Genomic DNA, 13,125 nt, shown 5'->3' on the forward strand with positions numbered 1-13,125 from the left:
TATTCCTTTGAGAAGTGCAAATTAGGTGGTATCTCGCTAAAATGCAAACAAAGTTAAATTTCTCCCCCCATCCCAAATCCTAGTGCCTGGTATTTGTGTCAGGAGAAAAGCTCCTATTGGTGCCAGATCAGATACTATTTCAGTGCTACCCTAGGCTTGGGTGCAGATCTGTGACAGGGGTCTTATGTAGTGTAGAAAAAAAAGTTCATAGCAGTTGCATAGATGCATCCCAAATCAAAGAGAAGCATAGCAGCGGGAAGGATGGAATTTACCCATCCCCACGAGTATTAAAAATTGCACCTTCATATTGGGGAGGAAAATATATAGTTGTCGATATATATTCAGGATCAATTCCTGCAGATAAAGATGTAACGTATTTTATAAACCACCCAGAAAGCTTAAAGGGTTATACTGAAACTTCCATTGTAAGTTGCCTTGGAAAACCCTTTGAGAACAGAAGAGCAAGGTAGCAAATACTGTACCCTAAATAACCAAATGTGGGTTGCACATGAATTATGCAGTTAGAATTCTGCTTAATGTTCCTGGTTGCAAATATAGAAGAGAACTGTAGTTATTCTGGCTTCATTAAAGCAAAGTCAAAATCGTTTGTGTGTGTGTGTGTGTGTGTGTGTGTGTGTGTGTCTAAAATACCAGAATGGGGAAGAGAAGCCTGCCTCAGTGCATGGGACTGGATCAGATGTCATGACCTTAAAGTGCTTCCCAGCCTTACGCCAACAAATTTGCCGTTTTAAAGGGCCTTGAGCTAAATATAACCGGAGAAGCGCCTGGAACGCTCTATGGCTGGGTATTCAGGGTGGGGAAAAGGCAGATTTTAAAGTATGCGTAGGAAAACTCCTTCCCCTGAGGGTCTGTACCACCAACCCAGTGAACACAGCCTATTCTTTGGGAGAGTTGTTTGTTTTTTTAAAAAAAATCCTTGAAGAAGCTTCCTACACCCCCTCCAAAGACGGACTAAATACTCTCCCTCCTCCCTGCGGCCGCCAAAGGGCTATTCTCCTCCCCTCTGCTTGTCTCCACCCCTATGATGCTCGTTTGGACTCTTCCACCTCCCTCTTCTCGGTCTGTTGTGGACGTTCCCATAGCGGAGCGGGAGGGGGGGAGGTTAGGGGCGGCCGCGGCCCCAGAGACCCGCGTCACGTGGCCCTCCCTCGGGGTTTCTGGCAGAACCGGCTGCACGGCGGCTTAGGGCGAAAGTGAGGGGGAATCCGGCTGCTGCTCGGGTGCCGGCGGCCGTTTCGGTGCGGCGCCGCCAATCGCCATGTCCCTGCGGAAGCCGGGCGATGGCGGCGGCGGAAGCGCGAGGCGGGCGGGCTCCCCGGAGGAGGCTCGGGAGCTCCCGGAATGCGCGCCGGGCGGGCGCCTGATGCCGCTGCTGCCTTGGGACCGCTTCTCGGCCTGGCTGCACTGCGTGTGCGTGGTGGGCTTCGACCTGGAGCTCGGGCAGGCGGTGGAGGTGAGCGGGGAAGGGACGGGGAAGCCCGCCCGTCCTCCCACCAGGAGAGATGCGGCGGGTTCCGGCTGCAGGTGGGGAGGAGAGCAGGCAAAGGCGGGGCTGGCTCGTTTCCTTTGCCCGGGGGCTGACACGGGTCGTGGGAACGCCGCTCCCCAAGGATGGAGTGGAGACCCTCCCGGCATCTCCCCGGGGCGCTGCGGGTCGGTCGCCAGGCTGTCTTTGTTGATACAGCGGCTCTTAATCGCTTTTTTGGAGCATTATTCAGGATAATAGTACTGCTGCTTCCCGAGAAGAGGGTGTCTCTATTTTTTCCCCCGTTTGCTGGTCTTGCTCCGCGTAATAACAGCAAAAGCAGACGCGTGTGTAACGTGTTTTGAAATGTGCGGAGTTTGGGCGGCTCTCCTTTTATCAGCTGCTGTTGCTCTCAAGAGCCTCTGCTTTCCTTATCCAAGAGGCTCCGTTGTTTGGAAAGCGGGAAAGGAGGCTGCTTCATTAACGAAAGTGATAGCAAAAGAAATAAAATAAAAAACAGCGCTCTTGTTACAAGTTCCTTCAAGATTGGCTTGTTTGAGAAAAGTAGCTACTGTATTCTGCCCAGATTCCTTTCCCAAGTACCTTTTTAGTCCAAGATTTGTTTTTCATGTATCAAATGTAATATGTGACTGGAGGCAAAATACAAGGTTAATTGTGATATTTGGGTCTTATAATTTTCCTCATCAGTTCTCCAAAAAATTCAGTCATAAAAATTAGATAACTCTAAACCACCCTAACAGCTCTGTGAGGCAAGTTAAGCTTGGGAGACATGGGGTGGACTTCAGCATGTGCAAGCATTGCATCTTTCTGGATGGAATGATCCCAGTGCCTTTTTTCTCATGACCTAGTCAATTTTGGGGCACATGGGAGGAAGAGAAAAGGGAGGCTGTGTTGTACAAGTGAAAGTCCTTGGGCTTCCACTGATGGGGTGCATTAGGAGAAGGCAGCCGAGGGTGATAAGCCCAAGGCTATACTTCATTGCTGAAGATCATTACACTGTGAGCTTCATTGTAAAGGGCCACTACAGTACAGTTGTCACAGCATCATGGTATATTAGTGTTCGTTCAGTGAGCCTGGGAAGTGTAAAAGCCATATCTTAACTCAAGTGAGGGGCAAGTCTGTTCTGCAATAGTTTTTGTTGGAGTTCGGTTCATATCCAGTGCACATAAGACACTGTCATCTACATGCACCCTGATCTTCAGTTTTCATTGGCCTTCACCAGTTTGGATTAACTAAGGGGGTGATTATTTAACTGTTTATAATCCACACTTTCATAAAATATATCAAGGCAGCTTACAATAAAAAAAATAGAATCATAGAATTGTAGAGTTGGAAGAGACCCTGAGGATCATGTAGTCCAACTCCCTCCAATGCAGGACTGCAGCTGCCCCATACAGGAAGCAAGCCTGCAACCTTGGTATCAGCGCAGTGCTGTAGCCAGCTGTGCTATCCAGCTACAATAAAGGCAGTCTACAAATATCCATAAAACATAATGAAACATATCAATAAAACATCAGTAGATACTGGCTGGTTAAAAATAAAAAAAAATCATATTCTGAAGGCTTGTCTAAAGAGTACAGTTGATAGAAGACTTCTGAAAGAAGGTAGGGACGGATCCTGCCACATCTTTAGAGGTAAGGAGTGTCACAGGGCACATAAAAGACTTAGTTCCTATGTGTGATTTGTGTTTTCTGAACTCCAATCATGTTAAGATATACATAATAGATTACAGCTGGTCCCAAACATTTTACTCTAGGGGGGGGAAGTATCCTGTAAAATAATGGATTCTATAACTCTAATGTATTTGGAATAGATTAAGTATGATAATCCAGTTTAACAAAATTGTGCGTGTCTTATGATCATAGACCACAGTCCCGAGTTCCAAATCTATTCATGTAGCAGCCCCGCCTGCCCGCCGCAAAAGAACCAATTAACTTAGGGTATTTTCATTTGTTTATTTTTTACCTCTTGCTAGCAGCGGCTGAAAGAGAAAGAACCTCCAGTTGTTTGTCTCCTCTTGAGAAAATTAGCGTGCAATGGTCATTGGAGTGTTAAATTTGAATCTAGAAAACCCAAGATGTGTATTCCTGCCCAGCTATGAAGCTCACTATTTAACCTTGAAACAAGTCTATAATAACAGCAAGAAACAACAAAAAGAGTAGCTTTGCAGGTGGTGGACTAGATTGGGTCCCTTCCAACTCTACAATTCTATAATTCTAGTAGTATTGTATATTTAAGAAATCATAAATAACTAAAACGTGATAACTGCATATATGTCTCTCTGGCTCCTTGAAGGAATAGGTGATTCAAATGAACTAAATTAATGCGTTTCACACGTCAGAAATGTAAACCTGTGGCTGTATTCAAAAGTAAGTTTTAGATTCTTCAAACATTTAAAAAATGCACTGTGGCACTTTCCATTTAAATACTGATATCCTTTTAGACCCCTCTGTAGAATTGAAAGCTGACAAATTCCAAAGCAAACACACTTTTAGCCTTAGCTAGCCTATATACATCTGGCACATTATCTTGAACTCCTTAAAATGATAATGTATGGTAAGCAGAGTTGAGGAAGTGGATGACCTCCCCCAACCACTGTGGGCAATTTTGACAGGTGGGTGCAGCCACTAACCTGTCAGTTACCTGACATCAGGTGAAGCTTTTTTCTTTGCCTGTGCTGTTTGAAATCAAATCATGTGGGCAAAAGGAACAAATTTTGCACATATTCCTGATCAGCTGATGGTCAGTTCCTGCAAACTCTGCTTCCTTTGCCATTGTACTTTGAAACCACATTTCATGGGCAAAGGCACAATGGTTTGTAGGCACAGAGAGTCAGCTGATCAGGAATGGCTGCAAACCCTGCAATCATTAGGTCTAGGGCAGGTGAGTGTCTAGCTAGGCTCATGGACTGGAAGTTCCCTAGAACTAATGTTAACTAATGAACATCCAAAAGACAAAATGCTTGCAAGCCATTATTCTGATCGGTAAACTGAAATCTTGTAATGCAATATGGTCTTTTTGGTTCAGTTTAGAGTGACTGTCTTTGAAACTATGGAGGTTTGGAATGTACACAATCTCTTTGATGTTAATCCCTTCCTCCATTTCTAGGTTGGTCTAACTGTGATAGCTGAATCAGGTAAAAGGTTAATGGTAACCTCCAAAAAATTACCGTATTTTTTGCACCATAACACTCACTTTTTTCCTCCTAGAAAGTAAGGGAAAATGTCTTTGCATGTTACCAAGTGGCGATAGCGACGGCGAAGAAGAATTTCTTCACCGCCTCTATTGCATCTGCATCTGCAGAAAACAGCAGCAGGAGACTTTTTCAGGTGGTTCACAATTTAGCGGAACCACCTGCAACATCGGGGCCCAGTACGGGCCACATGTTCTCCTGCAATGATTTTGCAAAGTTTTTTGCAGATAAAATCGCTCAGATTCGGGAAGAAGTAGACTCCACCGTGGGAGCAGGGCCGGGGCGGGAGAGTGCTAGAGTTCTGTCTAGTCAAGTTGAGTGGGATCAATTCCAATCTGTTACCTCCGAGGATGCTTGGACGAGTGAAACCAACCACCTGTCTCCTGGATCCTTGCCCATCCTGGCTTATAAAAGCTAGCCGGGAAGGACTGGGCGATGGGCTTCGTGGGGTGGTGAATGCTTCCCTCCGTGAGGGAGCCTTCCCAGACCCGCTGAAAGAGGCGGTTATTAAACCGCTTCTTAAAAAACCATCTTTAGATGCGGCCACGATGGCCAACTATCGCCCAGTCTCAAATCTTCCATTCTTGGGCAAGGTGATTGAGCGGGCGGTTGCCGAACAACTCCAGGCACGCCTGGAAGAAGCGGACCATTTGGATCCCTTCCAGTCGGGATTCAGGCCTCATCATGGGACTTAAACTGCCTTGGTCGCACTGGTTGATGATCTCCGGCGGGCTAGGGACAAAGGTGAGAGCTGTTTCCTAGTTCTGCTGGATCTCTCAGTGGCGTTTGATACCATCGACCATAACATCCTTCTGGACCGTCTTGAGGGGCTGGGAGCTGGGGGCACTGTCATACAGTGGTTCCGCTCCTTCCTCCTGGGCCGTGTTCAGAAAGTGGTGGTGGGGGATGAGTGTTCAGACCCCTGGGCTCTCACTTGTGGGGTGCCTCAGGGTTCTGTCCTCTCCCCCATGCTTTTCAACATTTACATGCAGCCGCTGGGAGAGATCATCAGGAGGTTTGGGCTGGGTGTTCATCAGTATGCGGATGATACCCAGCTCTACCTCTCTTTTAAATCAGAACCAGTGAGGGTGGTTAAGGTCCTGTGTGAGTGTCTGGAGGCGGTTGGAGGATGGATGGCGGCTAACAGATTGAGGTTGAATCCTGACAAGACAGAAGTACTGGTTTTGGGGGACAGGAGGCGGGCAGGTGTGGAGGATTCCCTGGTCCTGAATGGGGTAACTGTGCCCCTGAAGGACCAGGTGCGCAGCCTGGGAGTCATTTTGGACTCACAGCTGTCCATGGAGGCACAGGTCAAATCTGTGTCCAGGGCAGCTGTTTACCAGCTCCATCTGGTATGTAGGCTGAGACCCTATCTGCCTGCGGACTGTCTCGCCAGAGTGGTGCATGCTCTGGTTATCTCCCGCTTGGACTACTGCAATGCACTCTACGTGGGGCTACCTTTGAAGGTGACTCGGAAACTACAACTAATCCAGAATGCGGCAGCTAGACTGGTGACTGGGGGCAGCCGCCGAGACCATATAATACCGGTCTTGAAAGACCTACATTGGCTCCCAGTACGTTTCCGAGCACAATTCAAAGTGTTGGTGCTGACCTTTAAAGCCCTAAACGGCCTCGGTCCAGTATACCTGAAGGAGCGTCTCCACTCCCATCATTCTGCCCGGACGCTGAGGTCCAGCGCCGAGGGCCTTCTGGCGGTTCCCTCATTGCGAGAAGCAAAGCTACAGGGAACCAGGCAGAGGGCCTTCTCGGTAGTGGCGCCCGCCCTGTGGAACGCCCTTCCAGCAGATGTCAAAGCGATAAACAACTACCTGACATTCAGAAGACATCTTAAGGCAGCCCTGTTCAGGGAAGTTTTTAACGTGTGATATTTTACTGTATTTTTGGTTTCTATGGAAGCGGCCCAGAGTGGCTGGGGAGGCCCAGCCAGATGGGCGGGGTATAAATAATAAATTATTATTATTATTATTATTATGATGATGGAGGGAATGCCTACAGGTGGCATGCCTATGGATTTTCCTCCTCTAAAAACCACGTGCGTGTTATGGTCAGGTGCGTGTTATAGAGTGAAAAATACGGTATTTATAACTATTATTTTAAATCGGTTTACAAGGCATTTGTAGGATAGCACTAACCATCGTTGCCTTCTTTCGAGATCATGGAGAGCTATGGCTTGAGCAACTTGCAAATTAAGGAGGGAAATGGTAAGCGAGAGGGGAGTCTTTGGCACATTCCTGATCCCTAATCTGCAGTCGAGCTATAGCATGTATTATCAGTTGAAAGTATGCTATAATATAAGAAAGATATAAATGGATATAAGTGTAACAGGTTCAGCTCATCTGCACAGAGCTATAAATAGCTGGAAAGAGTTCTTTGTGTTCCAGGTAATACCATGTACCTTGGAAGATAAGGCATTGTGATTTATTAACAAAAATGGATGATATAAGCAGGAATGAACAGGCCAAAAATGTTTGCAGGGAAATGCATGGAGTTTGTTCCTGATGTTCCCTGGATATCGTTGCTGCCTTTATGTAATGGATTGGATTTTGAACTTTCCAAATGCTGTTTGCAGTGTAAAGTGAAGGGACTGGTCAAGAAAAAAAAATCTATTGGATGTATGCAAACCCTTGCAAAGCTGCTGTGAATAAACCTTGAAATCTCTAGATGGGGGCTACTGTCTATAAGTGCATACCCCACCATTTATGAGAATATGTGGTCACAGGTATGCTAGTACATATAACTTTGCACAATTCGTAATGCTGGTAGATTGCACCATCTTTTTGTCGACCAATGCAAGTTTTATCATTTGCAGGTAATACATCCTCAACATGCAAAACTTACAGATAAAGAGGTGAGTAGAAGTTTTAAAATACATTTACGATGGCGCTTTTCTCCTACCAAAATGTAACTTCTATTTTTCTCCCCTAGAAAACCAATATTTGCTATTTGTCTTTCCCAGATTCCAATTCAGGTAATTATTTATTAGATATTCATGCTGTACGCATATGAAAAATGAAATGCTTCTGTTAACTGTACTGTTAATACCATTGTCATTCTAATTAATGTTCAATTTTATTAAGTGCATGTGATAGGAAAAAACTAAACACTTATTGTTTGTCCTACATGGAGAATTCAAATCAAGGCTGGCATAGCTGAGGGGTCTGAGTATCTGGCCCTTCAGGGTATCTGCAGGGCTTTGGGTCCTTTGGATTCAAAGTTGCTGTGGTACTACCCCATTTCAGGACTTTCCACTAGCTGCCACCAGCAGCTGAACAGCCAGCGGTAGCTCTCTCAATGACGGGGTAAAGCAGCCATCAACATCCTGGGGTGGGGTGGAAGGTTACGATTGCACTGTAGAACTCTGTACTGCTGTTGGCGGGGGGGGACGGGACTCCAAAATTAAGCACTTTGAAGTCCCATTGATTTTAAACACTTGCCTAAATGTCTGAATGAAATCAATGGGAATTCAAAGTGCTTAACTTTGACTGGATTACGTCCAGCATGTAGAAGGATTTGCAAGTGTTAAAGTGCTTTTGAGATATGAATTAATTAACGCAGTCTCATGTATAGGTATCAAATACATGTTCAGCTCTGATCTTTCTTTTTGTTAAAAAAAAGTAACAAAGTAAATTCAAGTGAAATAAAGCATTTCAAACTGGACTACTGTACATTCTTTTCATGTTGGAACATCAAAAAGAAATAAATTCTTTTAAATTATGAGGTGGTTAAGTTTGGCTGTTTTATTTATTTGTTTTAAAATGTTCGGCACCTATATTATACTTGCTTTTTCTTTATGAAAACAGGTATCACCAACCTTAGTCATAATCTCATTGTTGTTCAGAATCAGCACTGTTGATTCAGTTCTCACATTTCTTTTTATGTTTTTGGTTACATAATATACGTATGTCTGGAGGTTCCCTGGGTGTGGTGGTAGGACATGGCAGAGCACGTTGATGGCAAAAGGGTATGGATCTGGAAGTCCTGGGTATGAGCAGAAATGGGCTGTGAATCTGGCGGAAACATAGTCCGGCCTGTGCATCAGCCTGCCTCCCCATGCTGTGCTGCCTAATGGACAACCATTCCAACGAATGTGTGCTTTCTATTTTTGAGAGCAATTTGGTATACTACTAGCTACATTTATGCTATTATTTCTTTCTAAGCAAATGGGCTAGAGGCCTATTTTGTCGTTGTTGTTTTTCTAAACTGGTTTTCTTTTCTTTTTATAAAGGAAAGGGTTGAGAGAGACTGGCCAGCATAGGTCCTTCCATGATTTTGGTCCTGGCCAAACCAATAATTAACTTTTATAATTTTGTATTTTATTTCACCTTGTGTAATCCTGCACTCCATCACATGGAAAGTTTTCCTCTTTATAGTCTCTAAGCACTGAAGTTGCTTTTTGCCTTAGAACTGGATAATCAGTTCCCTGTGATGTAGTAGCCAATTTGTATGATACTGCATTAACAATGTTCTGGGGAATCTTGATCAAATTACATGTAACTCTCCTATTCAATTTATTGTTGAATAGTTCTTTCAAGACACATTATTAGCTACAGCTTTTTATACCAGTATTGCAACAAAAATCAGTTAGTTACAACTTGTGTTTCCCTTTAAAGTTGATTTCCCACCCCAAGAATCAAGGTCTCTATGATTGCTCTTTAGCAAAACAATAACCTGTTTTGGATCAGCATTTTACTGAAGGAAGAGCCTGGTTTGCTGCTGCTATAATTTCTTAATATTGAGCTAATGTTACAGTTAAATATTAACTGGAGAACCTTAGAGATGGAAATTTGAGTATGAATATGGAATTTTGGGAATCAATTTGTAGTGTAAATAATTGTAACCTTATATGATGAGCTTTTACCCTTATGTGTACATTTTTGTTGTCCCGTAGCTTTTTTCTGAATATTTTTAAAAAAATCAAATGTATTTTTTAAAAAATGCCTATACACATGCCCCAAAGATTGCCCAGCCCATTGGATAAATAGTTCAAAGTCCAGCTCTTGTACTAAGATAGTGTATATATATCCTTGCAGTTCTTAATCAATATCTTGTTTAGCTTAGCATTATCACTATATAAACCAGCAAGTACTTAATACTCTTTGTTCTGCTTCTGAAGTGTAGAGCATGGAAAACAGAATGGTCATTATACTGAGCCACTGGCAATAAGAGATGGGAGAAACAATCATGTTTTTTTGTAGAAGTTTAAACAGTTTATCTACTTCTGTTTTATTTGTAATTACTCCATTATGGCATATCTGGTATAGCTCCAGCTCTGGCATATGAGATACAAATTTGTTAGTATTTCCTAAACCTTGTTCGGGTAAAATTTTCCCGTGCCAATGGATCCACAGTTTTAAATTGCATGGATTTAAATATGGTGCTTCCTAGTTGCTGCAGAGAGTGCAAGTTTAGTTGCTTTAACACAGGGGTCAGCAAACTTTTTTGCGAGGGGGCTGGTTCATTGTCCCCCTGTCCTTTTGGTGGGGCGGGCTGAGTGCGCAGGGTGGAGGGGGCTTCTCTCTCTCCCCCTCTCTCCCCCAGCCCTCCCCTCCCCCTGCCTACCTTCTCCGCCGCTCTGCCTGCTGTTGGGAGCCAGCGCCAGCGCCTCTCCTTTCTGTGCCAGCTTTCCCCAGGTGGGCGGCAAGGCTTCCTGTTAAAGCCCAGCCCCCTTCCTCCGCAGGGCAGGGAGAAGCCAGCAAGAGGGAGGGAGGAGGTGCCGGTGCTGTGTGTGTGAGGGAAGGAGGGGGGAAATCGTGAAAAAAATGGCAATCACGCCGATCCAAGTGGCAACTCCAGAACCGTCCGCAGGCCGGATCCAGAGGGCAATTGGGCCTGATCCGGTCCGCCGACCTTAGTTTGCCCACCCCTGCTTTAACAGGTAATAATACCGTGGCAGCTCTCGACGATCTCCCTTTAAGCACAGAATGTAAGCCGGGCAATGGGACAGGAAGCCACACCACATTAATACTGCCTGTGGAAACTTTGCAGAACTAAGACAGGAGCTTTATCATGACTCGTTTTCAACTATTCAAACCATTACCCCGTTTTCCTGTGGTTTGGACAGCAATGGTAGGAACTCCAGTACTGTTCAACCTCTAATGCATATTAGTGTAGACAGGCAGGAGTGGACCCACTCTTGGTGTATACTAAGCATGTGTATTGTGTGTGCACTCTCTCTTTCTGCCAAGAGAGGAAAGTTAGAATTTGCAAAAACCATAGTATGCTGCTATATTAGTCTAATGGAGAAGCACAGCATCCTGCTTCGGCTGTCCCAGTATGGGTGCTCTCTCTGTCTTTCAAAAGAAAACAGCACAGCTACACCAGGCCTTTGTCTTTCTCCTACTGATGCACTCTAGCTGCTGTTAGACATAAAATGACGGGACATTTCAGTAAATGTATTTATTGATTGTATTTACTTTGTGTGTCCCGTCCCCCCCCCCATTTCCTTTTGGCTTAGGTTGCCTTGGAGACACACAATTTTGTTTTAGATTTCGACAGTCTTCTAGCAGAAAGCTTTCATGGCATTGTCTACTGGACCAGTTTGACAGAGACCTACCCATTTACTTGAAGGTTGGGAAAGTAGCTTATCTTCACTTGGCCAAACATTATACTGTAGTGCTTTTCTATAACTGGCAAGCAAGTATTGCGTTGATACTTCATAATGAAATTGTGAGGTCCATTCGGAAACTTGTTCTTCAAGAGGCACCGCTCAGCAAATAGCTGGTGGTGTACTGAGTCATGTAACTTCTAATGATCAACATATTATTTCTGGTGGCATGGAAATATTAACTATTATAGCATATTTAATCTTCCGCAAATACTTCCATCCTTTGGAAATTTGTTTTCAGTGTTCCTATGTACAGTGTTTTCAAATGTTCTGTTTTGGGGAAACCCTTACTTTGTCAGTTTGTCTGCCAAATAATTCCTGATTATTGCAGAGGAGTATCTATGGTGAACATTCAGTTGTGTATCAGTTGACCATAAAGCAGCAATGGGGAACCTGTGATCCTCCAGACATTGCTGGACTCCAACTCCCGTTATCTCTGAGTATTGGTTATGCTGGCTGGGGCTGAAGGGCCACAGGTTTCCTATACATGCCCTAGAATACATTCAGCACACCCCTATGGTTGCAAAATGCAGAGGGTTCCAGGAACACCAAGTTGTAAACCATTACTGTTTACTATTAGTAACCTATTCAAGCCTTTAAGAGAATTTAAATCTCAGTAGTTTGAATGATTAGTATATTTATTTGAAAGTTTATTTTATTTTAAATATAGTTAGAATCACAGCCCAAGTTAGATGGAGGCATTTTTTATTTCATAGCAGGCTTGCTTTTATTTGCCTCCTTTCTGTGTTCAGATTCCTAGTTATAAAAATATAGCTAAACTATGCAAAGATTTTTTCAACAATCTCGGAAAACATTTGCTTCTATGTTATAACAATGGATTTTCTTACCTTTCATATTCAGATGAGTTGAAGACTTAAGTATTTTTACAGTGCCATATATAGCATTAAGCAAAATGAAATATGAAAACTGATTCTCTTATGAGAAGGAGGCTTATTCTCATTTTATTTTTGTACATAATTGACTCATCCCTAAAGTTGAAATATTGCTCAGAAAGTATAAAGTATTATGGAATGTATTTGTTTTTTAAAAACAGTAAAGGTTTTGGTTTCTTTACAGAAGGATCCTGCATATTATTATGGTTATGTATATTTCAGACAAGTACAAGACAAAACCTTAAAAAGAGGCTACTTCCAGAAGGTAATCTAGTTTTGGAAAGAAATAAGTTCTGTTGAAATCATATAATGTGTTTAAGAATGAGAGGTGAATGCCCTTAGTCTTGGCTGTTAATTTTCAGACTAAAACCAGCATGCATAAATGCAAAGTAATATATCCAATGTACAGTCTTGGAGATAAGTAAGTAAAGGAATCATTGGATTACAAATTGTGTAGTTGATTCGCTGGATTTACTGTTGACAATCTGGTTTATTTCCATATTTGTTTTTTGGCCCGCCCACCCCCAATGCAGTGAACAACATATTTAATCTCTCCCTTTTTTAGATCAAGTTATGCACAAGTTTCCAAATGCATGTTAGTAGAAAAACCTTGAACCCCCAGGGGGAAACATGGGGCAGGGGGATATTGCAACTTGACATGGGGACAGTGGCATTGCAAGGGGGGGCTGTGCGCCCTGGGTGCCATGTCTAGGGGGGTGACAAGAAGACACCCCGCGGCCACTGTCCGTGTGGTTTTCGAGTGGCACCAGCGGCAAACCGCTACATACAACGCATGTGCGGTGTTGCACGCATGTGCTGTATGTAGCGCCGCCGCACATGCGTTGTACGTAGTGGTTTGCCGCCACCGCCGCCCCGAGCACCGTATGGACAGTGGTGGGATCCCTCC

At 43.9% G+C, this 13,125-nt stretch overlaps 1 protein-coding gene across 2 annotated transcripts in view; it reads left to right on the plus strand.

Moving 5' to 3' along the window:
• Positions 1-1,055: 1,055 nt before the first annotated feature.
• Positions 1,056-13,125, plus strand: part of DENND6A (DENN domain containing 6A) — a 28,656-nt gene continuing 16,586 nt past the window's right edge. Inside the window, exons 1-5 of one of the 2 annotated variants that reach the window (XM_083603066.1) lie at positions 1,056-1,474; positions 7,531-7,569; positions 7,647-7,689; positions 11,176-11,288; positions 12,403-12,483. In XM_083603066.1, coding sequence (XP_083459192.1) covers positions 1,280-1,474; positions 7,531-7,569; positions 7,647-7,689; positions 11,176-11,288; positions 12,403-12,483 — 471 coding nt within the window. In that variant the 5' untranslated portion in view covers positions 1,056-1,279. Of the gene's footprint in view, positions 1,475-6,860; positions 6,923-7,530; positions 7,570-7,646; positions 7,690-11,175; positions 11,289-12,402; positions 12,484-13,125 lie in introns of those variants that run through there. The other variant, XM_083603067.1, reaches the window with a different exon arrangement.

Source organism: Podarcis filfolensis (genome assembly GCF_964270895.1).
Source record: "Podarcis filfolensis genome assembly, chromosome: 2".
Classification (NCBI taxonomy): Eukaryota; Metazoa; Chordata; class Lepidosauria; order Squamata; family Lacertidae; genus Podarcis; species Podarcis filfolensis.